Here is a 27,434-nt window from a genome sequence, read left to right as displayed (position 1 = left end):
TCGGTGGTCCACCCTGCCCAACAGCCTTCAGATGTGTCTGGCTTACCCTACCCAGAGATGGCCCATACCTTGTGTTTTGAAAGTTTAAATGAGTTGCCAGCATTTTTAAATTGTGGCTTTTACTCTCAAATCTCTAACTTTCTTCCAACAATAGGGCCTGATGCCCACATACGTGATTGCCGAGGGGAACAGGGACCGTTTTAGGTGGGCTCTTTCCTCTTGAATTCCCACTGAGCCCCTCTGCTCCCCGTGACACCTCCCCCTCTGAAGTCAAGGATTCATTGCCATTGACACTGTGTTGGCATCACTCTCTCTTGTGCTGAGTCAAATTCCCTTTTTGATGCTATCTGCATGGCCTCAGTGGGCATCTGGGTTTGCACCCCGCACCTTGTACCCATATTCCATCTTGCATCTCCCAGGGCCCTGTGCCCATCCCCGTACAACACCATCCCTCCCCAGCCCTCACCTTGTGATGTCTTCTGTCAGCTGGGCAGGGTCAGGAGGGTAGAACTTGACTGTGAAGGCAAAATTCCAGGGGCTACCTGAGAGGAGCAGGTGGGAGAAAAGATCAGAGAGGCCCCATCTTCCCAGTGGGTGGCCCAGATGTACCATCTCATGGACAGTTTTTCAAAGTTTTTCCATAACTGTAATCTTAGGACAAACCCGTAAGAAAGCCTGGAACATTATTCCCATTTGACAGATGAGGAGACTGAGGCCCAGATTAAAAGAGTTGTGAACTAGCAGTGGGAAGGAAGGTAGAAAGAAAGAAAACCAATGGTACATATGCTAGGCATGCTGTTAAATACTTCACAAACATCACTTCATAAAACCTCACAACAGCCCAGTAAACAAGTCCTACGATCACCCCCATTTTGTAAATGAGGATGGTGAGGCCCAGGTAGTAAAATGGCCAGTCCAAGGTCACCTGCTAGGAAGTGGCAATGCTAAGGTTCAGACCCACCCTGGCCACCTGGCTCCAGAGCCCACTCTCTTTCCTCTACACCAAAGTCTGTGCCCAGGACATTAATGGGAAGATTATTAATCTAGAAAGTACCACATTAAACAGGTTTCCTGACATTGGGTTTCTCAGAGCCCTCACTCTGCTACCGTGCATTGCACCTCTTAAAGGGGGGACATACATTCAAGAGTTTCCAGAGCCCATTTGACCTGCTGCATCCATTTGTCACAGGGCCTCCTTCCATATTAATGGTTCTCAGAACAGACTTTGCAAAACTCTGTCCTATCTGATGTTGACTCCATCTCAAATGGATTATAAACGAGACTGAAAGGCAAATATAATGGGCTAAAAGTAACAAAAAACATTTCACTGGGATAAATGTTAACGTCCACATTTAGCTACGAAAAATCAATGGTACACATTTAAAAAGTAAAGAAAAATAAAGGTTGAGGTTTTAGCTAGAGAAGCTCTGCGAGCCAAGAAAAGCGATGACCACTTAAGAAGGGCGAGGGGGAGGGGTGAGCGGGGGGAAGAGAGGAGGCCTTGACGAAAGGCCATAGTCCAGAACAATGGTCAGATGGCCCTTGGGATATTTTGGGCTCCAAGTTCTAAAAGAACTCCCAACAGGGACTTCCCCGTTGGTCCATTGGCTAAGACTCCCTGCTCCCAATGCAGGGGGCCCAGGTTCAATCCCTGGTTAGGGAACTAGATCCCACATGCTGCAACTAAGAGTTCTCATGCTGCAATGAAAATCAAAGATTCTGTGTGCCACAATTAATACCTGGCATGGAAAAATAAATAAATATTTTTAAAATTAATTAATTCAATTAATTCAATTTTTAAAAAAAGGACCCCTGACAAAGTGAGAAAGCAAGGCTCATCCGGGGCATGGCCACAGTCAGGAAGGGCTGGTGACCATCCTGTCCCTGTGGTCATCACCATCTTCATAGCTGTCATGTCTCCCACACTTACTAAGTGTTGGTTGCTTTGCTTGCTAAGAACTTTCTATGTGTTTTTTGGAATTTAATCTTTATAATGATCCTGAGGTACACTTTTGTTTTAATAGATAAAGATTTTGAGAGGTTAAGTCATCCTCCCAGGATCACTTAGCCAGTCAGTGGTAGAAAACAGGTCTAGCCTCTGATCCCAAGACCCTACAGCTTAGGTTCCTAACCACAGCTGACTCTTCAAGGGGAAACAATTCCTATCTCAAGAATAATAATGGAGGAGTTCCCTGGTGGCCTAGTGGTTAGGATTCCGGGCTTTCACTGGGTTCAATTCCTGCCCAGGAAGCTGAGCTCCTGCAATCCATGCAGTGCAGTCAAAAAAAAAAAAGAGAAAAAGAGAGAAAATAATGGCAATAATTAACAATAATAATAATAATGGCTAAAACAAACTGGGTTCTACTATGTTCTAGATATTAAACACCTAATAACTCATTTAATCCTCACAAGAACCCTAATTATAAGGGTGACCTGCACTTTATAGATGATGAGGTACAGAACAATTAACTAACACAAGAAGTAGTGATGGAGTCAGGATTCAAATCCAGGCAGTCTGACTCGTGTATGCCCTTTTAACCATCACTCCAGATTGCCTCCTACTGTGTGAAGCACCTACTATGTGCTGGTTGTTGTCCACACCCACATCATAGAAACTTCATCCCCACCTAGCGAGGCAGGAATCATTAATCCACTTGCTAGGGAAATGCAGGAATCCAGAGAGGTGGAGGAATTGCCCCCAGTGCCCTGAGTGATGGGCACTGAGATTCGGGAGGAAATATACCAAACTCTGAAGGCCAGGACATCAGAACTCAGGTGCCAGCTTCAGAAGTCTGGGGCTGTCACAAATCAAGAAAGAGGACAGGGAATTCCCAGGTGGTCCAGTGGTTAAGATTCTGCACCCTACTGCTGAGGGCCTGGGTTCAATTCCTGGTTGGGGGAGATTCCACAAGCTGCATGATATGGGGGGTAGGGTAGGGGATAAAAAAATTTTTCCATGGAGCCCCCAAAGACAGAACTGGGATGAATGAGTAGAAACTATGGGGAAAGGAACAGAGACTGAAGGAGGCAGCTCTGCTCCGCAATAACTTGAGGAGACCCGACTCCCTGCCCTGGGAGGGAGCTGAGACCCAAAGATTCTATCAGCAGCTTCTCTTTTCCAAAGTCCTGGTCCATCTCAAACACTCTCAGCCACCTGCATGTATTCTGACTCTCTCAGGCATGAGAGGCAGGCTTCCCGGCTGGGCTGACATTCCTGGGGACAGCCTAAAGGCCAGGCCCAGGACCCTGTTGGCCCCAGAGGAGAGGGCTATATCTGTAAGCCTATCTCTTTGTCTCCAACTGACAGGAGCCTACAGGAAGAACCTCAAGCCCCCTCCTGCATATTCAGCTGGCATCCCTAGACCCAGCTGCCTGCTGTCATGGCAACAGGCTTGGCTATAGCCTTCTAGCCAGGAGACCAGGGAGCCCAGGCACAGTCAAGGGGCGGAGCCCCTGGTGGAGGCATCTCTGCCTCCAGGCTCCAAGTCCCCACCTACTGCATGTCCCCCTGGTGAGGCCATATACCTCTCCCTTCTGCCATTTGAAGGCTGCCCTGTCCCTCCCAATATGCCTTGCTTTCCCCTCTGGGCCAGAAAAGACAGGTTGTTGGCCTGCTCATCTGTCTTGGCCCCAGGCCTTGAAAAGAGAGCAGGATAGTACTGGGAGACCAGGGCTGGAGACCTGGCGTGGCCAATACCTCACTCTGTGATCCTGGGTAAATAACTGCCTTTTTCAGGGCCTCACTTACCTGTTATTAAATACAGGACATGTTCACTACCGATCAGTTGGCAGCAGCCTAGAGTGCAGTGCGGACAAGGATTCTGAGCTGGATCAAAGGTCACTAATCTCCCAAGCCTGCACTGGCCCTGCACAGGAGGGCGGCTGTTTTGGGGGCCATCAGTTTGTCCCCTTGTCTGAGATGACTCTGCAAGTCCCTTCTAGGGCTGACATCCTGAACACTCCTCTGCTAACATGCTGAGTGATTCCAGACAGTCATTCCTCTTGTCCAGGCTACAGGCTCCTCATCTCTACAATAATACCCTGCCTTCTCTCAGATCTGCCACACAGAGCAAATGAACTCGGTCTGAATGCACCTCCCCAAGGAGGATGGAGTCCCCACCACGTTCCCATCACGGCAGGTCACTCACTCCGGATCTGCTTCTTGATTTCCTTGGAGGGGTCCAGCCAGTTCTGCAGAAGAAAAGAGATCCTTAGAAGGAGCTGGGGGAGGGGGCGTGGGTAGGGCAAGGAGACAGAAATATCCTGAAATGCCCTGCAGACAGCACCCTAGCAGGGAACACCCTTCCCTGGCCGAGCAGTCTGGGTCATTTCCCTCGGGACTGGGAGTTGAGGGAATGAGGCCTGGCTTCATGCAGGATTGGGGACCTGGGGCCCTGGGCCTGGCACTGCCCTGAGGCAGCACGGTGAACAGGTAATGCAGCTGGCATGGGTGAGAAGGAGGACACTCAGACAGGAGTTTCCCAAGGGTGGGGAGGAGGCACCGGGATTATTTCCCCAGGAAGCCAGGTCACGGCTCTCCAGATACTCATCTGGGGCTGACTTGCAGGTCCCAAGGAAGGACCGGCACACAAGGGAGACAGAACTGAAGATTGACAGGGCTGGATGAACCCTGGGGTTGTGCAAACAGAAGGTGCCTAGTGGGGACTTCCTTGGCAGTCCAGTGATTAAGAGGTCACCTTCCAATGCAGGGGTGCAGGTTAGATCCCCAGTAAGGGATTTAAAATCCCACAAGCCCCGCAGCCAAAAAACCAAAACATAAAACAGAAGCAGTATTGAAACAAATTCAGTAAAGACTTTAAAGATGGTCTACATCCCCCCAAAAAAGAAAAGGGGCCTAATGAAGGTCTGAGGATTGATGGAAGCCATAGGATGCGGCCAGGCCAATAGGGGCTTAAGAGGAGATGTCTCCCCGCAGCAGACCTTCAGCCAACTCTGCTCCCCAGCCCAGGTACCTTCTGACTGTCGGCATCACAGAAGGTCAGGCCAAAGTAGTCCTTCTCCAGGAGATTGAGGTGCTCACAGACCAGGTCAAATAGCACCTGGCCCCGGCCGTGTTTCTAGAGAGAGAAGCAGAGACGCCATGAGGCTGGAATGCACATCACGATGGGGCGGGGAGGTACCCCGGGCTCCACCAGGATGACCTGAAAACACCCAAGAGGCTTCCAGCATCTGGGGAGGATCTCAGTGCTCCTGTCTCCCACCGGGCTCTGCTCACCAAGTTCGAAGGGATACTGGGGGGACGCTAATCCCACCCTATCCACTGCCTTCATCCAAGCCCTCCTTGGGTCCTCCTAGCACTTAAATCTGCTTTGGGGGAAGCTGGAGTGGGGTCAGGGAGTGACTGACTTCTCCCTCCTGTACAGTAAGAGAAACAGTCTAAGTTGGACCCAAGGAGGAGAAAACCAAAAATCTGAGCTTTGGATGTGAGAGGAAGAGACGAGCTGCCTGATATGTGACAGATGTGGGCAGGGGAGGAGGGGAGGGCCTGGGACTCAGAGTTACAGCATAACTCTCCTCCCGGGTCCCTCCCCTTACACTAAGGGAGTGCCCCCTATCCAAGCAGCAAGTGACATTCTTCAGGGGCTCATAAGAGCCTAAATCAGTTTCAGATGGAAGCAGCACTGTGGGAGTCACCTTCTCCCCCAGTTCCCACCATCCACGCATGGTAGCTCTCTGGGCACCATCCGGGTTTGAGGATTAGGAAGGACAAAGCCCAGAACTTGTGGGTACCCAACCCACAGGTGTGAAGACGAGCGCCAACAGAGGCATGTGAAACAGTCACTACCCAAAGAGGCAGGGGGCTCTAGGGAGGTGGTGAGGTCCCTGCAAGGTCTGGCTGAGTCACTGGGAACTGGGATCAGGCCTGACTGTGGGAACGGCTGAAAAACCAAGGGATTTTTGGTTTTTTGGCCTCCTCTTGAAGGAGGCCTTCAGAGAAAGCAGCCTCGGCCAAACCCTCACACTCTCCTAGGGCAGATGAAATAGTACCCTGGGGCTAGCATGGGCAGGAGAGAAGAGGGAGAAGATATCCCTCTCTTTTGCCCAGGGTGTCCACCCTGCAACCCTTCTGTGGAAGAAATAAACATCAAAAAAAAAAAAAAAGACAGAAACCCCAACACTGAAAAGAAGACAGAATCAGCCTCCCAGGGCTTAGAAGTAAGTCAGTCCCTTAAGACCAGGGCTCAGAGCTTGGGGTTGGGTTGGGGGGAACTGGTGGCTCTTGTAACTCTCAGCAGTAAGGCCACCCTCTGGACTCTTCCATACATGTGGACAGGCCAGGAATGGCACCTGGACAGGGGCAAAACCTCTAAGGGGGCGGTCAGAGTTCAGAATTTGAGTGGGAGTTCCAGCCAACACAGAGAAAGGGAGACGCTCAATGCGGAGCCAGGAGGGCCGACCCCAGAGAAGAGGCGTCCTCTCTGCCACCCACTGGGGGACAGAACCACGCGACAGGGTTTCTACAAAGCCTGTGGGGAGCAGTCCTTCCCATGAGCCACCTCCCTATGCCTGGGGGACACCTTACCATGGAAGCCTCGAGTGACCCGTTTGTCCTGGTGCCCTGAACAGGGTGGTTCACAGGGAGAACCCCTCTCCCCATCCAATAAATACATGAAAATGATTCTAGTCAAAACCTCAGTGACTGTGGGGTGAGATAGAAAAGCCCAGGTCCTACCAGGCTACAGATCAGCCCCCAGACGGTGAGTCCTACCCAAGGTACAGTGACCCTAAGAAGGCTTTTCCTGGTGCCAGGCCTGGGCCTTGTCTAATTCTATGTGCAATCATAAGAGCTCTCTCTGGGCCTTGGTGCCAGGGTCTGGGCAAAGGAGGGCTGGCCGGTCATCTACACGGCAATCGGTCCAGGCCTCCATTAAGAATGGATGCCCTCTGGCTTGGCCCGGGCTGAGTGCCCAGAGGCCTGTCCTGGCTCCAAGGCCAAAGGGCTGGGGCTGGGCTGGGGCTCCCTACCTCCACCTCGCACTCATACTCCGAAGCATCGAGCAGAGTGACTCGGCAGACGGCGCTCTTGTACTTCTTGGCAATCTTCTGGGGTGACTTCTGGGCCTTGCTGGGCGTGGTCCTCTCTGACAGGCCATCGGCCTCCCCATAGTCCTTCTCCTCCATGTCTAGGCTCTGCAGGTCCAACCAAGGGAAGGATTTGGTCAGTGAGCTTGAAACCATAGCCTTTCATCCAAATGAGATGCAATGAGGAAGCAGCTGGGGCTAAGACAGACCCCAAAATGAGACCCCAAAATGAGACCCCTCTAAGACACCCCTTGCCCAGGTGACCCCCATCTATGGTGGAAGAGAAGAGTCAGAGCTACGTACAATAGGTGGGCTCATAGGAGGGAACCACTGCTCCCCTGCAGGCAGAAGCATCCCACAGAACCAAACCCAGAGGCCAGAGCTATCCTTTCTCCTTAGAACTAACAGTGCATCAGTTATCAGGGCTTGGTCTCCTTCTTCCCAGTCTGTCATTGGGTCAAGCATGAGGTTTTGTTGTTGTTTAGTCACTAAGTTGTGTCTGACTTCTTTGCAACCCCATGGACTGCAGCCCCTGCCAGGCTCCTCTGTCAATGGGATCTCCCAGGCAAGAATACTGGAATGCGTTGCCATTTCCTTCTCCAGAGGATCTTCCTGACCCAGGGATCGAACCCGAGTCTCCTACATTGGCAGGTGGGTTCTTTACCACTGAGTCACCAGTGGCTAGGGCTGATCTAATGGAAGGAAGGGAGGTCAGAGCCCTGCACATCAGTCCTAACTCTGCAATGGATACCCTCAACGATCTTGGCTGAGCCCCTTCCCTCTCTAGTCCTGTCGTGAATTAAGAGAGACGCGAATTCAATGGCTGGATGAACCCCCCGCCCCCGCAAGTCCTTTGATCTTTATTCTTTTATTTGTTTTAAGTTTTTCTTTTCTGACTGTGCTAGGTCTTCATTGCAGCAAGCAGGCTCTTTAATTGTAGTGTGGGCTTAGCTGCTCTGTGCATGTGGGATTTTAGTTTCTTTACTAGGGATCAAACCTGCATCCCTTGCATTGGTAAGCATATTCTTAACCACGGGACCACCAGGGGAGCCTCATCTTGTCTCTTTAGATGATAAATTTTGCTCTGGAGTCACACTAGGCCTGCCCAGCTAGAATGGACAGTTTGAGGGATTAGGAAAATAAGGTTGAAGGAACACAGATTTTCAACATCAGATCTAGATTTGACTTGGAACTTCCCTGGCAGTCCGTGGTTAAGACTCCACGTTTCAACTGCAGGAGGCATGGGTTCAATTCCTGGTGAGAGAACTAAGATCCTGCATGCCGTGCAGTGCAGTCAATGTATATATAGATACAGATTTGATTTGCACTTCTGTCACTTTATGCTTCCCTGGTGGCTCAGATGGCAAAGAATCCGCCTGCAACGTGGGAGACCTACTTTCAATCTCTGGGTTGAGAAGGTGCCCTGGAGGAGGGCATGGCAACCCACTCCCATATTCTTGCCTAGAGAATCCCCAAGGACAGAGAAGCCTGGTGGACTACAGTCCATGGGGTCACAAAGAGTCGGACATGACTGAGCGACTAAGCACACAGCACTTTATAGCAATGTGACTCTATCCTGCTGAGGCTCTGTTTCCCCCACTGTAACATGGGGAGATGAATAGTTATCTCCTGAGGTCCTGGAGAATAAAATGTAAAAATGAACACGATGGCCCCTGCACAGTGCTCGGCATGTCGTGGGTCAACAGTACACCTCAGTTTCCTTCCTTTCCCGCTCCCAGGCACACACCTGTTCTGCAGGCCGAGCGTCCTGCTGGGGCGGCTGCTTCTCATTGGAGTTGGCCTCGAGATGGCCGTGGCCCGCGGGGGTCACAGGGGTGGTTGCTGCGGCGGCTGCTTCAGGCTGCTGCGGGGCCTCCTCCTGAGCCTTCTTCACCTCAGAATCAGGGCCTGTCTCTGTTGTCATGGTGACCAGCACGCCTGCATTGGCATGAAGGAGAGAGAATGTGATGAGGGAGAGGGGCAGCGAGGGCGTGACAGAGCAGAGCGAGGGGGACAGGAACCACACGCCGAGAGAGACAGATGGAGACACATGGACAAAGAGCCACAGAGAGAGGGGGAGGAGGGAGAGACAGAGGAAGGGAGCACGGGGAGAGAGTCCGGAGAAGCGAGGGCTCAGCGGCAGCAGCTGAGGTCACAGACCCCCACCCACCCTTTGCCCATATAGCTCCTCAGGGACTCCAGTCTCTAGGCCCAGGTCTGGAATCAGAGCCCTTCCTAGGGACGAGAAGAGTCTCTCCAGGGGGCCCCACTCTGCCAAGAGCACCAGGGACAGTCAGGGACCACCTCCAGGCAGGCCCTGGGCCCGGCTGTCTCTCCCACCACAGCACCTGGCACACGGCAGCCCCTCAGCCAATGCTGGATAAACTGAACTCGACCCAAAGAGCCCTGGGCTCCCAGTCCTTCCAGCCCCGACATTAGGCAAGGCTCTTCATGCCCCAAGCCTCAATAACTCCTGCCCCCTGACTCCGCGGGGATGCGGTCAGGATGGATCTAAAGGGGTAAGACAGGTCCTCTTAACAAACGCATAACCCTGATGATGTCAAAGACAGAGATCTGGGCTCAGGCCCCAAGTCTGCTACAAATGGGCAGTCAGTTCGTCTCACTAGGACTCATCCCCAAAGCGAGGGACTCAGAAATTATCTCTGCGACAGACTATTCTTATCATTTCCCCCTTGAAGCAGGAAATGAGATTTCAGAGAATCAAGGACCTACTGCCCAGCTGCTCTTTGGAATAAGCAAATTGCAAACAGAGAAAAGGAGAGAGAGAGAGAATGTCATGGTCCTGTTTATATTTATATATATATAATTTATATATATAATTATATAATTTTACATTATATTTAAATTATATTTTAAATTTATATTATATTAATATTATATATTTTATAATATATTTATATATAATTATATTATAAAATTTATACATAATATAAATATAAATCGGACCATGCCATTCTCTCTCTCTCTCCTTTTCTCTCTTTGCAATTTGCTTATTCCAAAGGGCAGCTGGGCAGTAGGTCCTTACATACCCCAACAATATCAACATCTTAGTGCTTGTACACATGTAGTAAAAGATCTGAAAGGATACTCACTAAACTGTTAAGAGAGGTCAATAACTCAGAAGTAGGTAGAGGAGAAAAAGAGAGTTCCATAGGGCATGACAAGAGAGGGAACTTCATTTTTAACTTCATACACTTTGGAGTTACTTGTATAACTTTAAAAAATACACACACACACACACACATATATATACATATATTTAATCCACAAATTGTTTCTTTTTGGGAAAGCAAAAGAATCCATTTCTGACCCCCATCAGTGAAAACACACCTCTCAAAAAAAAAAAGTTTGGAGCTAAAACCTGGAAACAGAAATGAGCAGGAACCCTCACCTGCTGAGTCTAGAGCCTTCCTCTGAATCCATCACTTTAAAAGAGAAAGATCCAGATGAGATTTGGCAGGTCCCTCCCCCACCCCACCCACCATGGGGGCCTTTGACGGGCAGAAGCAGACAGACATTGGATCTACCCTGGGCTGTGCACATGCTCTAAGCCCCAATCTTATTTCCCCCACTGCCTTCTAGGAGCCACCAGCAAAGGGCACTGAACAGAAAGTCAGGGGCCCTGAGCACCCCCACTCAGCCACCCAACATCTCCAGTGCCCAAGATAGGTCATGAGCATCCTCAATCCCCACCTTATAGATAATGAGCGGAGCGCTTTGTAAGCTGGAGCTTGTAGCACAAATGAGAGGGCCTGGTGTTATGGATGCTGTTGTTAAGAAGATGAGGAGGAAGAGAAGGCCTTGGTCCACATGGCCTCATCCCTACCCAGAAATGCTTTCCACTCACATCATTACCCTGGGCTTTATGGGTATAACTTAAAGCCATCATTAAATAAAAGCTCTGTTGCTTACATGACGCTAAGTGCTGACTCAGTGCCAGAACACAAAGCCACAGAGCTGCTCCGGTGGGGGCGGGGGGGGGGGGGGGGGGGTACACAGCCTCATGAGGTCAAACTGAGATGAATCTTCCCGGATCTGGATTTCTTCTAAGCCAGCACTGGAGCTATCAGCCATTATGCTAGATAAGGCCTATAGGGAAGAACTCTTCAAATAAATGCCTGCTTAATTTTGCTTCAAAAAAAAAAATCCACAGACTAATCTGTATATTTTGTGCTGGGAGAAGCAGAATCCACACACCCCTTATGGGCTCAGGCAGCCCAGAGGATCCAGGACATCTCCTCCTGCCTCTGCTTCAGTCTGATTTCAGCCTAGACTCGCTGAACCTTCACTAGGGCCTGCATCATCTTGGAAATAGCCAGCCAAGTAATCTTAAATAAATATCCCAGGCTTTCACCGCCCAGGTCTCAGCAGAGGCTGCTGGATGACTGCTTGGTGCTGGCAGAACCACAGACGAGAGGAGCTGGAAGCTTCTGAGATAATTCAGTCTCCTCCTCTTCTTTTACAGGTGAGACCCAGAGAGCAAAAGGGGCTTGAGCAACAGTCATCTCCTCAGACAGGTTTTCCCTGGTCCCTCCCGCCCACTCTCCTCCTCACCCAGCCTCCGGACTCCCCAGATCCCAGTTCCGGGTCCATTATTCTTCCCGCTGCACTCTGCTGCCTCAGGCAAACCTCAACAGAATTTCAGAGGAGGAAAAAGCACTCAGGCCCGGGCTGGGAACCAAGGTGGGGGTATGAGCCCTGGACAAATCCTGTGGCCAGGGGCTGGTGAGATAAAAGATGGCGTGTCTGCTCTAGAGAGTGAAAAGTGGTGATGTACAAAATCATGGAGGACACCTGAGTGAAAAAGCATGACACACAACAATTTGTACAGTCAACCCTATTTTAGCTAATGTACACATACAGATACAGAAAATTCAGCAAAGGGGACTTCCCTGGTGGTTCAGTGACCAAGACTCTGCACTCCCAATGCAGGGGGACCAGGTTCAACCTCTGGTTAGGGAAAAGTAGATTTCCCCATGCCACAACTAAGAGTTTTCATGCTGTAACTAGAGATCCCGAGTGCTATAAATAAGACCAGGTGCAGCCAAAGAAATAAATATTTTAAGAAAAAAGAAAATTCAGCAAGGTATTAACTATGGTTGTTTCTAGAAGGCGGGTAGACAAATTATTTTTTTTTCTTCTTTCTGTTTAACTGTAGTTCTCATTTTTTCTCTACTACACTTGGCGATTTCTTGAATGATTTTAAAAAAAATAACTAGAAGTCAAAAAATAAATGTTTCCGATGCACATGGTCTGGTATGACAGGATGAGACAGAGATAAATAAAATCTGTTTAAACCTAAAAGAAAAATCTGTGAATTAAAAAGAAAAATCACATTATTATTTTTTAAATCTGTGATGAGGAGAATCTTCTTCATCTCACAAGTCTGGGGATAACGGCATGGGGCATGGAAAGTGAGCCAAGAACCTGACCTTGGCTTCTGCCACAGCCAGTCACACGGGCACAGTTCTGCTCAGGGCCAGGTCAGCACAGACTGATGGAACCCGCTGGGTGGCCAAGCTGGCCAGGCACTGTAGGGGACCCAGAGGACTGTGTGCTGGTTCCCGTGGAGCTCTCTGCCACATGGGAGGATGATGCTCACCCAGGATGTGACATAGATTTGCCCGTGTACATTTCAGCCTCCAGAAGATTCTGGGACCTGGTGATCAGGAGCATGGCCTGGGGTTTCCAAGGAAGACTTATAGGGTAGGGAGTGCACGGTGAGCTGGAGTTAGGTTTTGAAAAAAGGGAGACTCTAGACAGGTGATGGCAGGCAGGACATTTGGACTAGGTCACCATGTGGGCAAATGCTTGGATGTGGGAACAAGCAGGGATGTGTGGAGGACAGGGAGTCTTGACCGCTTGGTTTTTTTTTCATATTTAGTTATTTGGCTTCACTGAGTCTTAGTTGTGGCATGCAGACTCTTAGTTGCCATATGTGGGATCTAGTTTCCTGACCAGGAATCGAACTCTGACCCCCTGTGTTGGGAGCGTGGAGTCTTAGCCACCGGACCACCAGTGAAATCCCTGCATTGACAACTTGACTTCTTGGAACAAGAAGCCTATAAATGTGAGCTCCACACAGGCTGGCAGGAGGATCAGGTTTGAGTCAGGGAGAAATGAAGAAGCTGGAGGTGGGGGGGGGTGGTGGGGGCAGTGCAGGGGGTGGCACCCCTGCAAGACTCAGAAATGTTACTCTGCTGCAAAGGGCAAGACTCCCATCACCAGCCATTGCAGGCCAGGCCTAGCGTCAAAAACCCTATGCATAGTTATCTCACGGACCCCTCCATGCAGGGCAGCAGGGCCAGAGGCAGACCCAGGTCAGTGAGACCTAGACCCGGAACCCTCCCCCACTAGCTTCCTCTGGGACACTGGGCAAGTGACTTCACTCCTCTGAGCTTAGGTCATCTCAACCCTAACAGAGAAATATTCCTCCCTCCTTCTCAGGGGAGTGATGGAGATTTGGGAAAATAGCATAAAGAGGGCACCCAATAAAACCACCCTGAGAAGATCCAGAATGACAAGCAGTAATGGGAAGCCAGAGTAGGGAGTGGTCTGTGAAGCTGGGGTTTAGAAGTGCCCACCCAGGGACATCCCTGGTGGTCCAGTGGTTAAGACTTGGCACTTCCACTGCAGGGGGCACAGGTTCAATCCCTGGTCCATGGGAGGGGAACTAAGATTCCACCGGCTACATGTTGAGGCCAAAACACACACTCACACACAAACCCAACAACAACTAAAAAACAAAAACAGAAAAAGAAGTGCCCACCCAGAACAGACGGAGAGAGAGACAGAGGCCAGCAAAACCTGGCTGATGACACTGACATATGAAAACCCGAATGCACAGGATTAGAAAAGGGAAAGGTCAGCCAGAGAAGGAAATGCTGACGGTGCCTGCACCAGCCCTGTCTGGAGGTGAGGGGCCCAGTAAGCCCCAGCGTGCTCGCCCGGCCCCCTGTGGGGCCAGCTCAGCAGCCTGTCAGCCTCCGACACTCGTCAACATTGCAACCACAGGCTGGATCCCCAGGCTCGCTTTCCCGGGGCACTAAGCAGCCTTCAGACATTGTGGCTTTCCATCTAGGCCGCCTAGAGGGAGAGGGTGTCCCTGCCCGGAAGAGGCAATATCCACTTGGCCTGCGGTTGTACCCCCACATTAAAAGTGAATCGACTGGTTTATACATCAAGCTCGCCCACCAGGGTCAGCGTGACTCAGCATCTCTGAGTCCAGAAAACTGAATTTGTTCTTTTTCTCCAGCTCTACTTCCACTGTGGCTACTTCCAGGTCCAAGCCACTCTCAGCTCCTGTCTGCATGGCGGCTCTATCGCTTCCATGGTCCTTTTAGCCACTTGGGCTCTCCTAGGGTTTATTCTCCACAGAGGAGCCACAGTTAAAAGTCCAACTGGATGTCCTCTTTAAAACCCCCAATGACCTACCATCAAAATAAGGTGCAAACTCCTTACCAAAGTTCCAGGTCCCTGCATAAGGCCTCTGCTTAGCTCCCCCACTGCCACCATCTTTGTGACAGTGGGGTCACACAGGTTTTCTGTCTGCACCGCAGTCACGCCAGGCTTGGCCCTGTCTTGGGGCTTTGCTCTTATTACTCCCTCCGTGTGGACAGTGGGCTTGTCCCCTGTCTTGGCAGCTCTCACCCTTCAGATCTCAATCTATGTGCCTCTTGACCACTCTGTCTAAAGTGGGTCCCTCCTTCCATTTTTTTTTGTTGCTGTTACAGCTGGTTTTTTAGTTTTGTTTTATTCTGTTTTTGCCATCTTAACCACTTTTAAGTGTAACAATTCAGGGACAATAATTACATTCACAGTGTTGTATAACAACCACTACTATCTACTTCCAAAAATTTTCACCACCCATCAAAAAGAAACTTTATTCCCATGAAGCAAGCATGTGTTTCTTCACAAGTTCACAAATTGTTTCTACTTCTCCTCTAGAATATAAACTCCACAAAGACAAAACTTTATGTCTTGGAAATTCCTTGGTGGTCCAGTGGTTAGGACTCCCGTGCATCCACTGCAGTGTGTCTACTGCAGGGGGCCTGGGTTCAATCCCTGGTCAGGGAACTAAGATCTTGTAAGCCTGGTCTTTCAGCATGGTCAAAAGACAACAACAAAAAACCTTTATCTGTCTCATTTGCCATTTTCCCCAGGGCTTAGAGCAGTTCTTGATAAATAACAATGACAAAGCTAACATTTACAGAGTTTACTATTTACCAGGCCCTGATCTAAGCATTTTATATCATTTAATCATCATAATAACCCGTAATAGGTAGTCTCAGTATCTCCATTTTACAAAAGAAGGAACTAAAGCACTGAGAAGTGAACTAACTGGCCCAAGATCATGCAGTTAGTAAACAGCAGTGTCAGAATTCAAACCCATGGAGCCTGGGGTCAGAGGGGTAAGTGGAAAAACACATGGGTGATGGGTGGATGGAACAGCAATGAGACAAGTCAAAAGACCTGGGCTGTACTCAGCTCAGGAGCCTTCCTGGCTACCAGCCAGACAGCCTGTCCTGACAACTTATCAGATTTTAAGCAGCTGACTTTTCCATCCAAACTCCTGATATTATCATCCATATTTGACTGAAGAGGACACACGGGTCCAAAGATGCCTACCGATTTGCCCAAGGTCATAAGGCTGTGCCAAGACTCTCTGACTCCGAAGTCCGTCCCACTACATGACATTTCAGCAGCCTCAGGGGGTTCGTCTGTGCTAATTTCTCCCAGGGGTAAAACTGGCTAAGGAAAAACTTCCCAAGATTAAAGGGCAAACACACTGAGAAGAGCTGAAGTTAGAATCAGGACCACCCTTCCCTGTTTCAGTTCTGCCACTTCCTGTTTGATGGGTCTTGGGCGAGTCACTTCCCCTTTGTGAGCATCAGTTTCTCCATCTGTTAAACAGGGAGGAGAGGCCCTAATCACCCCCTTCAGAGCAGGGCCATGTAGAGAAAAAGGATGTTTCAGAGAACAAAAGGACTTTGAAATGCAAAAGTTACAGTCACGCTAAAGACAAGGGAGCGTGTATCACAGATGTTTATGACATGTGTCTTGGAAGCGTGTCTTTGCATACATATGCACTGCAGTGGAACAGCGTGAGGGCACACACAGCCACGAGTATCCGCGGTCATGAACAATCACTCCCCAGCCACGAAGGCTCTCTTCTAAATCTGAGACTGACAACTTCTGTCCAGACGTTTGTGGGAATTCTGAAGCAGGCAGGAACAGTAGGAAGGAGTGGAGAGAAGAAGAAGGAACAGGGAGTGGAAAACGCCGAAACAAAGAGAACGCTACGCAGAAACTGAAGTCTTCTGTTCTGAAAGACGTTTTCAATAATCGCGGTTACCAAGATCATCCTTTGTGGGAAGCCACGGAGCACATCTCTCCCATCCCCCTATGACCAGTTCTTGGGCTGTTGATCCCCATTTGCATCCCCAGAACCATGTCCCACTCAAAGAGCCAGGAGGCTGAGCTCCTGGACTGTCCTTTGAACTCCTTTGCCTGCTGACCTCTGGTTGCCTTTGGTCAATGGGAGGCACTGGCAGGAGGTCAGAGTGGAAGCAGAGAGGGGGGTATATCTCCCCAGTCGCCCTCCCTGTGGTTCTAGTGGTGGCTGAGCGGCTATGTGACAGCTCCATGCACAAGCCCAGTAAGATTATTCCCTCCCTCTGTTCATTCAGGCCGAAGGGAGGTAATAGTTTCTGTCACTGTGAGTTTGTGGGTCCCCCTCGTGGGTTCCCTTAAGCCCGCCCACAGCTTTCTTAACATCTCCAAATTGAAGCATCTGAGTGGAATTCTGTTTTCTGCCAGAATCTGACTGATACACCGTGCTGTATGCTAAGCCACCTCAGTCACGTCTGACTCTTTTGCGACCCTATGGACTGTAGCCTGCAGGCTCCTCTGTCCATGGGATTCTCCAGACAAGAATACTGGAGTGGGTTGCCATTTCTTCTTCCTCCAGGGGATCTTCCTGACCCAGGGATTGAACCTGAGTCTCTTATGTCTCCTGCAGGCAGGCAGGTTCTTTACCACTAGCACCACCTGTGACTGATAAACCACCTGACACTAAATAGACACATGAATTAGAGAGGGAGGGGAGGAGAAATTGGAAAGAGGCAGTATAGTCTAGCGGTTAAGACTAGGCAGCTAGGAGACCTTGCAGTCTCCCTTAATCTCACTGGGCCTCAGTGTCTTCATCTGTAAAACCACAATGATAATCTTACCCACTTACTAGGTTTACTAAGAAAACTGAATTAGACCAAACTGAATTTGGCTCGTAAAGCACTTACACGCCAAAGCCCACAGTGAGTACTCAAAAAATATTAGAAATTCTCATCATCTAAAGACTCAAAGGTTAACAAGAGCAGAAATTACAGACTTTTGTTTTTTTAGCTTTTTAGGGGGTTCTCTGTGTTACACCATTTTCCTACTATGAGCCTGTACTACTTTTGGAGTCAGAAAAGAAAAAGAAAAGAATTAAAAGAAAAAATACAGGGAGAGAAAGAGAGGCTATTCTTCTCCCTCTGGGGATGATGTTAACTCCCATTGGGATCTCCCCAGTACAGAACATTCACTTCCTTGAGTGACAATCTCCAGGTGGACATGAATGAAGTGACTGCCCGTGAGGAGGGAGGAGGGGGACTGTGCCGGCCTCCCAGCCAGGCCTCTGATGGAGTCCAAGGGGTAGAAACAGGAGCTGGACCCGCAGTCATTCCTACGCAGCAGGGCGGAGACAGCAATTTGTCAGAGGCCGGCGGTACCCATGGGCACTGCATTAAATAAAATCAAGCCGTGTGAAGAGGCTGCCACCCGTCAGCACTGGCTTCTTGCCCAAAGGTCTCACGTGCCACCGCGGAGCCACAAACTGATGTGCCATTGTAGGCCGGGGACCACGTGACATGCCCAAACTGCAGAGTAAATGGCATCAAAAAGGAGAAAAGCCTCCTGCTTGGTCCACACGGACAACTGCAGAGGCAGAGGAGACCTCCCTGGAGCGGGACACCCTCTGAGAGCCAGACCATGAGCTGGCTGTCTTCCGGGCTTTGTCACCTTTGAGTTCCACCAGGGCCACATGAGATGGGTGGGTTTATTCCCCCCGGCAGGCGGGACTGGCCAAGGTTACACGGCTTGTCAGTTCGCGTCGAGCCGGGACTCGGACCCAGGTCTGCTGGCTCACGGCTCCATGCTCTTCCCCCTCAAACCTGCTATCACCCACTTGCTGTCAACCATGTAACCAAAGCTACTGTTGCTCTGGATGTAGAAATAATAACAGCAGTATCAACCCCTCCCACGGGCCAGGTGCTTTACAGTCTAAAGGATCCTTTTATCATCATCCCTTCGCTTGAACCTCACGGATCAGCAGTTGGTGAGAGGCAGCAGGGAACTGCAGTTACAAACATGGGCTTTGGATCAGTGTCCTTGCCCCTTGGGGCTCCGCTGAGATGGGAGGTGAGGAGGGGAAAGGAGCCCAGAGAAGCAGGGAACCCTCCCCAGCAACCCTGCTCAATCTCACAGTTTCTGAATCTCTCTCACTTGATTTTCTTGTTTAAACACTACAAGAGTTCATGGTCAGCGTTATTTAGAATAGAGTGAAATTGGAAACAACTTTAAATGTCCATCAACCCCCTGCTGATGGCCAAATGAACTAGGACTTATCCTGTGAAAAATGAATTACAAAAGTATTACATATCTACTGTGAACATTTTGGGGATGGGGTTTAGGTGCACTGACACAGAAAGATGTTGGCATATAGAATGAAAAAAACTTGTAAAACAATAATGCAATTTATGGTCTCATTCCGGTGTGTATGCTTATTGTTTATGTAGGCACAGAAAAAATTCTAGGCACCACCCTGTTGTCATTGGCTACCTCTGGAGAGAAGGATTTTGGTTGGGAAAACAAGGAGAGAGTATGCTTCTGAATGATTAGGATTTTTCAAATAATTCTTTTGTAATTAAAACAAGAAAAAGTAAGTATTTTTAAAAAGGTTTGTCTGGGTCAGTCATTCATTTCCCATAGTACCTGCTGTAATGCTATTTCCGCCTGTTCTCTTCCAATCTGTACCTATGGTCAGACCTAATTTTATATCATTTTAATCTGAGTGCTCATTGTTTGGGTTTTTTTTCCATTTAACATTAAATTGTATCAGAGGGACTTTCCTGGCAGTCCAGTGGTTAAGACTCCAAGCTTCCACTGCAGGAAGGGTGGGTTCGATCCCTGATTGGGGAACTAAGATCCCACAAGCCGCACGGCACGGCCCCCCTAAAAAAAAAAAATTGTATCAGAAATATTTCCACATTATTATATCATAATTATCATCACAACTAACATTCTTGGGTACTTCTCTGTGTGCTAGTTCCTATGCTAAGGATCTTACATACCTGAAATCATTTAATCTTGATGACAAGCTTAAAAACAGGTACTTGCATTATCCATATTACAGATGGGGAAACTGAGGCTTAAGAAGATGAACTGACTTACTAAGTCCTCATAGTCAGTAAGGACAGAATTGAGACTTATGCCTTGGTCTGTCTCCAGTCCTCGCTGCGCGCCTTTCCAAGCTACTCCCCTCCCAGATACTGAGCAATGAGTGAGAAGAACCTGCCAAGTAGGGATGAGAAGACCCTGGTCCTGGTCTTCCAACCTGCATGACCTTGGACAAGTCACTTGCCGTCCGCTTTGTCCACTCCACCAATTCTTTCACCGAACAAGCATTTGCAAACCACTCAGCCACGCGCTGAGAACAGAACAATGAATAAAACATGAACACTGCCCTCCAAGAGATGACAGCCTAGCCTGAATCTCTCCACGCACGGGAAGGCTCTAACCCCTGTCCCGCCTCTGTCACAGCAACATGAAATGAAATAAAGAAAAGATGCCGAGGAACCTGACGAGTGCACAGCTCCATACGCTTTGAGGGTAAGTATTTCTGCGGCTGTTCATGACTGCATATTATTTTATCCACTGGATGTTCCAAAACGCTCTCAATCATTCCCCTATTGTTGGGTACTTAGTCCCAATTTGCTGCTATTATGGAAGAAGCTCTGATGCGGATTCATCCAAAGGAAATTATGCAAAAGGGGGAAAAAAAAAAGCCAGATGCACAAAGACGACACTGCGCAACCTTCAGAATGACTGAAGGGAGATGAGTCCTTCATCTTAAACTTCTGAAGCTGCAAACCAAATTCATGCGCTTCCCCCACCCCATGGCCTTCCCCACCCTAAGCTGTTCCTCCCGCAACCATCCGAGGGGACAGCTTAGTGTGGTTTCAACCTCCCTCCCTCCCCAGCCCTCCAGGTCCACAGGGCTAATGTCTTTCCTGCAAAGCTGAGCCCATCCCTTCCTCGTGATTCTTACCAAAGGGACCTTCCCAGATCCGGTTCTATCCTGCCCCAATGCAGGTCCCATGCTGATCAAATACCCGCAAAGGTTCCTGGAGCCTCCAGGCTCCTGGGGAGGAAAGTGATGTTAGCCGAGTTCCTGTGGCATGCCAGCACTGCGCTAGGTTCTTTACGTAACAACACTAACGTGGTCTCCTTGAGACAGGCTTGCTTGGCCACACTTTACAGATGAGGAAACTGAGGCTCAGATCAGCTAAATGAGAGCCCAAGGGCACATGGCTAGGACACAGTGGAGCTGTGACTAGAGCTCAGGCCTGGCAGATTCCAGAGTTTTGCCAAAGACCCAAAGACAAGCTGACTTTCTGAGTCACCTCCCAGCACCCCCAGTCCCCTGCATCATCTGCTGCAGGCACACCAGACCACCCGTTCTTCAGACACGTCCTGATTTCCCTTCCCTCTGATCCAGGTGAAGGGGTGCCCTTCCCCCTACGGCTATCAAAATTCCACTTGGCTTTTGGTGCCCAGTGCCAAGGCTGCAATCTCCTTGAAGCCTTCTCTGATCACCAGAAGAGGAATCCACGCCCACAGAGGCAATAGCTCATCCTTCACCTTCCCTGTGCCACGTCTATGTCTCTCCAGGCCAGACTGGGAGCCCAGGGAGGACAAGGATGCTTCATCAGAGGCCGTATAGGATCAGCAGCAGGTACTCAGGGAATATTTTTCAAATTGAACAAAACTGAGTGTGACCTCTGAAAAGAAACTTCAGGCTGCTGGCACGGCCATGGGGAAAGTGGCTCCACCTCACACTGCCTGGATTTGAATCCTGGCTCCCCCACGACAGAGCTGTGTGACTTTGAGCCACTGTCTTTCCCTTGCTAAGCCTCAGTTCCCTTCATCTGTAAAGTGGGAGGAAGAAGGATTTTTGCCTCAAAGGGCTTGCGAAGATTGTATGAGTGGTACAGTTAAGCTCTTAAAACGGGTGCCTGGCATGTAGTAAGTGCTCGATAAATGTTGGCTGCTACTATTCTTACCCACAAGCCTCCCGCCCACAGAGGAAGCGGTGCCAGCCTGCTCCCACCCCCATCCACCTACCCATGCGCAAGTCCCCTCCCCGCCGGGCCTCCTCCTCACAGTCCCAGCTGGTGTGCCTGCATTCCCTCCTTTGTATGTTCTGGTCACTGGGTTCCTGCCTAGTGTGGTGGGGGTGAGTGTGTCAGGGCCGGCCAGCCTTCGAGCCAACCAGTCTTCCCCTGCGGCCAATGGGAGCACGGAGTCCAGAGCATCCTCACTTCTGGGGGATCCTGGCCAGGAAGCAGAAAGCCACAGCCAGTCTCTCTCTCAGGTCTCCGGCCAGTTTCTTTCTGCCCCCTACCCCTCAGGACCCCAGGAGCACTCGGGCCCCAGAGCCACCCTTGCCTCACAAAACCCAACCCACCCTTGAACTCTCCACCAGAACAAGCCCTGGCACATCAGTTGTCTGACTCTGCTGGACACCAACCCGGTACTCCCAGACCTTGCCCCAGGTACAATGCCATGGTAAAGAGAGACACTCTGGACTCAGCCACACTCTTTCCAGCTGTGCAACCTTAGGTAGGTGACACAACCTCTCTGAGCCTGAGTTATGTGTAAAAAGGACAATAATAGCACCTATCTGTCAGAGTTATTGGGAGATAATGCAAAGCATACAGTAAGTGCTCAATAAATGTCCTCATTCTGATTGTATAATCACTGGTATTACTCCACATGGAGATTATTATCCGCTTTTAATAAATGGGGGCACAGAAGCCCAGACAGGCTCACCCGGACGACCGTGCTAGAGCCACAAAGAGGCCCCTCTCACCTCAGCAGCCTAAGCGGGAGACCCTCTCCACTGCTCCTGGGGGCTCAGGCCCAGAACACGCCTGGGCACCCAGCATCCTCTTGCCTCTGGATACTTCCAAGAGGGACCAGGGCTCCAGGCCGACTATGCCTCAGCCTTTGCCCCTTAACTGAGACAAGGCAGCCTGGCAGCTGGGGCAGCCTGGTCTTGCCTTCTCACTTTCTGGGGTCAAGGGCCCGGAGACCAATGTAAGTCCCCCTCTAGAAGGCAGACTCAGGCTCCAGGCTATAACGCCAGCCCATCAGAGTCCTGTGTATGGAACAGCCACGGCAATAGGGAGGCAGGCATTTGGGCTACAAGAACCCCAAACCCATTAGAGGATGTGGGTACCTTAGTGCTGGCTCTCACACCCATTTGTCTGTGACCTTGGACAAATCATTCTTCCTCTCAAGGCCTCGGTCAATGTTTCAGTATTTCCTGAGTGAGCCCTCCGGGACCAGGCATGGCTGTCGTGCCGGTTCTGGGAAGCAGATCTCCATGAAGCTCACCGAACCCGGGCTCAGGGAACTGCACATGGCCCAGGAAGGGTTTTAATGGGAATAAAACCCCTTGCACTGATCTCCTCCAGGACTGCCTCAAGGGGCCCCTTAGGAGCCATGCTCTGCGCACACACAAATACGGCACACGGGGTCACTGGTAGGCATGACCTCAGACTGGCCAGCGGAAGCCAGCTTCAGCCCTGCACGGAACTGGCAGAGCCTCCCTGGGCCACGGCGGCTCAGAGAGGAGGCTGGCACAGGCTGCCTCTGCCGCAGGCTCCATAGGAAGGAACGGGTGGGCAGGCGGGTACACAGTCGCCTCTGTTCTCCACACCCTTGCCCAGAACAGACAGCCCCACTTCCTCCAGGGGTATCATTCGTGGTCCCAAGCCTTCAGCCTGGCCTGGTGGCTACTGAATCTGGAAGACTCCTAATGCTGGGAGGTGGGGGAGAGACGGAGCAGCTGTAACCCCACCCGGCCCTGGAGAGGTTATAAACCTAGCCCTCTTGCACTCCCACCTCTGGGTACAGAGGAGGAGATATGAAGTGATGGCAGGAACAAAGGGTAGTGTCTCTTTCCCATCAAGGTATTCTCAGAGCTTGCGGGGGTGGGGGCGGGGGTGACTGCGAGGAAGGAGGTGGGCAAGGACCACAACCGGCAACCGCAAAGGAGACCAGTATCCTCAAAACTCCTTCCTAGTCCTTGTCCAGTCTCCTAAGCCATACCTCTGCCAGACAGTGGCCTTAGATCTGATAAGCACCCTGGTGGTTGCAGCCACTTTCACCCCCAGCCCCCCGCAGCCACATACCATGCCTGCCTCCAAGATCTCAGCCTCATGGGCCCTTGGACGTCCCCCAAGTGAGAAGGTGCCAAGCACAACTGGAACCCACAAGTCCTCTCCCTCTAACGTGTCAATGCCAGGCCAGAAACCCCGTGGTCCTAGAGCCAAGTTCTATCCCCCTAGCTTTGGGAGACATGGAAGGGAGGTAGGATGGGGAATGAACCAGAGTGGAAGAAGGTCTGCAACCAGAGGATAAGTGAGGACCAGAGCTCCCCAGCAACCCAGGCTCCAGTCAAGAGACTGTCTTGCAGCGTCTGAAGCCCGGAGGAAATATCCAGAGGGCTCTGGGCCTCCTCTGAGGCGGCAGGAGTGGTCTCCGAGAACGGAGAACGGGAGTGGGCCAGCCTGGCACCCACCCAGCAAACGTTCATCCTTACAGCAAGCCTCACTCCCCCCCTGCCCACCTCTCTCTCCCGGCCTGGCGGGAGGCTGCAAACCCGGGAGGTCGGGAGGACCAGTGAGGACCAGCGAGGACTGGCCGGAGGGCCGACAGCCTGCAAACTCAGTTCCTGCCAGTCTGCCCCCCACTCCCCGTCCTCCCCCAGGGCTAGAGGCTGGGCCTCCGGGTAACGAGCCCCTAGCCCACCCCCACCAAAACCCACCCACGCTCCCCCTCCCCGTGCCACCTGATCACCGGCATGTGCCTACCTGGGCCAGGGGGTCCCCATCTCGGGGGCGCGGGGCGGGGGGCGCCCCCTCGGCTCCTGCGAGCCGGCAGGCCGCGGGGCGGGGCGGGCTCTGCGGAGCAGCCTGTTCCGCGACACCCCCGCCCGCTGATGGATGCCGACTGCAGCAGCGGCGGCGGCGGCGGCGGCGGCTCGGCGTGCGCCGGGGGCTGGGCACCGTGCCCACAGCCCCGGGCCTGGCGCCCGCCGCGCGGCCCGCCCCCGCCCCCGCCCGGCCTCCGCGCCCAGCCCGGGGGCCGCTGCCGCGCGCCCGCCTGCTCCCTCGCGGCGGCCCGGCCCCTGCCTCCGCCTCCTCCCCGCCGGTCTCCCTCTCCCTCTCGCCGCTCTCCCGCTCCCGCAGGCTCCCAGGCCACCTCCTCCGGGGCGCCGTCACACCGGGCAGTCCCCGGGACCCCAGCGGGACTGTGCCTCGGGCACCCGGTCCTGGGGCTCCGCGGCTCCCACCCTGGCCTGGGCCAGCCTCCGGTCCCCTCGCGCGGGGGCTAGGCAGAGAGAGAAGGAGAGGGGAGTGGGGGAGGAAGAGGAGAGGCTCCCTGACTCAGAGGGGGTGACTCAGCCTCGGCCCACCGAGCGCGGCCGGATACCCTCACCTCCCCTCCCCGGCAGCTCAGCGCGGGGCAGAACTTCCCCGGAGCCAGCGCTCCTCCTCCACCAGGGGGGCGGTATCGCAAACGTCCCCCGGGGGTCCCATGTGTCTCTGAGTGTGTGTACGTGTGCATTTGTTCCTATGTGCTTCGGTGACAAATGGCCGTGTAACGGTGGGGCCTGGCCGCTGTACCGCTGTTTCTGGAGGTGCCGCGTAGGCATCCAGGCTCTAGGAAGGTGGGCTTGCGGGGTGGCCAGAGGGCCTGGCACCGAGGTCCTGGCTCAAAACCAAGTGAAGCCTGGCTCCTCCCCTCCAGCAGCGCTGTTACAACTCAGAAAGCCGTCCAGACCACCTTACCAGACCCACAGAGGAGAACCCCCAACGGCCTGCATTCCAGTCCAGCCCTGTCACGTGTCAACCAGCGCCTTTGGGCACATGGCTCTCCTGCTCTGGGCCTCACTTTGCCAATGAAAGAGCTGGATGTACCTGTCTCCGCAACATGATCCCCTGAGATTTCTGCCCACGGGTCTACATTTGCAGCCCACACAACCCCTGCTCCCTGACCCGCCAGCATCCCAGGCATACACATACACATTCTTTCATTCTTCAAATCATTCCTGAGTACCTACTGCATGCCAGCCACTGTTCTAGGTGCTGCAGAATCCACCACACTGGCAACCGGAGGTTCAAAGCTGGGACGCCACCCTCGTGAGAACCAAGCCTCCACACCCTCCCCGCCCACCCTCCCAGGCTGCATTTCCTTCAGTGTCCACCTCACCAATGGGCTGCATCCCTCAGTGTCCACCTCACCAGGATCCATCTGCACTCCCACACTCCAGAGACAGGCAGCTCCTTCTGTCCACTCCTCTCTCCCAAGGCAGATGCTCCATCAGGGTGACGTTCTACCCCAGGTTCTAATATCAACGCTAGATCCTCCACGGAACGAAGCTATGCCCCTCTCCCCAGCCCCTCTCAGAGAACCAAGACAGCAAGCATGTCCCTTCTCCCCACCCCCAAACCAAGCCTTCTCTTCTCCAAGTTAAACATCACCAGCTCTTTCACCAGATGTTCCCAAGACACAGCTTCCGGTGTCTCCACTCTCTCCGCTGCCCCTAAGCTCAGGAGCAGTCAGAGAGCAGACAGCAGAAGGAAACCAGCTCCTAGAGTCCTAGAGAACACGCCCTCCCTCCAGATAGGAGACGTGAAGATGCAGAAACCAGCACGGGGCCAACTCCCAGAAGGACTGGAGTCCTGCTGGGCGGACTTCCCTACAGCTGTCCTCTTTTGTCTGTGGACTTTCCAATCCCCAGCCTCCCAGAGTCAGCTCTTCCCAGGACCTCCCCAGGGCCTCAGGGGTGTGGTCTTGGGCAAGTCATTTTTCCACACTAGGGTGCTCTGCTTGAGTTCAGTTCACCACATTTATTCAAATGAATGTGCAAAAGGGCCAGTAAAACTTAGGAGTTACACCAGATGAATTTGTTGTTTGATAGACACATCTGCTAAGAGATTTTTTTTCCGATTGCTTACTGCAAATATTTTTCTTCCAAATTGACACTCAGCCTCCTCTGCTTGCTGCCCTCCCCAACCCTGGGCTCCCGTGGGCCAGACCCAGATGCCCAGATGGCACTGCGTGGCCAGGCCAGAGCCCTCTGTTCCTCCCAGTTCAACTCTCCTTCCCTCGACCCTCCTCCCCTTGCTTTCTTTCCCCAGGAAGGAGCCTTGCCCTCCCCTCCTCTCTCCTCCTCTCCCCTCCCCTCCCCTCCCCTCCCCTGGGGCAGGGCCACTTTCCCACCCTCCTCAGCTAGATGGAGCCTCTCACTTTCCCAGAAGAATCCAGGCTACATTCCAAAGACCAAGGCAGAACATTCCCAGATAGGACTGTGGATTTAAACCCAAAGAGCTCGATTCCCTTCAAGTCAGTGGGCCCACACAGAAAACTGGACTTCTACTGCTATCATTATTATTCTTTATATTATTATTATTGACTAACATTTTTTTTTAACTTTTAAAACAATATTTATTTATTTGACTGCATCAGGTCTTACTTGCTGCATGTAGGATCTAGTTCCCTGACCAGGGGTTGAACCTGGGCCCCTTGCATAGGAGTGTGGAGTCTTAGTCATTGAACCATCAGGGAAATCTCTGACATGTCTATTTGTTGTTGTTCAGTCGCTAAATCGTGTCTGACTCTTGCGATCCCATAGACTGCAGCACACCAGGCTTCCCTGTCCTTCACCAGAGTTTGCTCAAACTCATGTCCAATCAGTCGATGATGCCATCCAACCATCTCATCCTCTGTCATCCCCTTCTCTCCCTGCCTTCAACTCTTCCCAGCATCAGGGTCTTTTCCAGTGAGTCGGCTCTTCACATCAAGTGACCAAAGTATTGGAGCTTCAGCTTCAGCAACAGCCCTTCCAATGAATATTCAGGGTTGATTTCCATTAGGATTGACTGGTTTGATCTCCTTACTGTCCAGGAGACTCTCATTTCTATTAGCACTTTCCAGTTTGCAAAGTACTTTCAGGCCTCATCCTCACGTCCTGTGAC

At 51.6% G+C, this 27,434-nt stretch overlaps 1 protein-coding gene across 16 annotated transcripts in view; it reads right to left on the bottom strand.

Annotated features, from left to right (window-relative positions):
- EPB41L1 (erythrocyte membrane protein band 4.1 like 1) overlaps positions 1-27,434 on the bottom strand; it is a 135,410-nt gene that overhangs the window by 48,790 nt on the left and 59,186 nt on the right. For 12 of the 16 annotated variants that reach the window (XM_043478650.1, XM_043478652.1, XM_043478648.1 and 9 more), the window contains 5 exons: positions 8,792-8,982; positions 6,988-7,152; positions 4,974-5,078; positions 4,149-4,191; positions 467-542 (listed from right to left, as the gene is read on the bottom strand). In XM_043478650.1, the coding sequence (XP_043334585.1) occupies positions 467-542; positions 4,149-4,191; positions 4,974-5,078; positions 6,988-7,152; positions 8,792-8,968 (566 nt within the window). In that variant the 5' untranslated portion in view covers positions 8,969-8,982. Of the gene's footprint in view, positions 1-466; positions 543-4,148; positions 4,192-4,973; positions 5,079-6,987; positions 7,153-8,791; positions 8,983-20,431; positions 20,525-24,263; positions 24,534-25,697; positions 25,863-25,937; positions 26,151-27,434 lie in introns of those variants that run through there. The other 4 variants (XM_043478654.1, XM_043478649.1, XM_043478651.1 and 1 more) reach the window with 4 other exon arrangements.

The sequence above is a fragment of the Cervus canadensis genome, chromosome 10 (genome assembly GCF_019320065.1).
Source record: "Cervus canadensis isolate Bull #8, Minnesota chromosome 10, ASM1932006v1, whole genome shotgun sequence".
NCBI lineage: Eukaryota > Metazoa > Chordata > Mammalia > Artiodactyla > Cervidae > Cervus > Cervus canadensis.
This window is presented reverse-complemented; position numbering and strand designations above follow the sequence as displayed.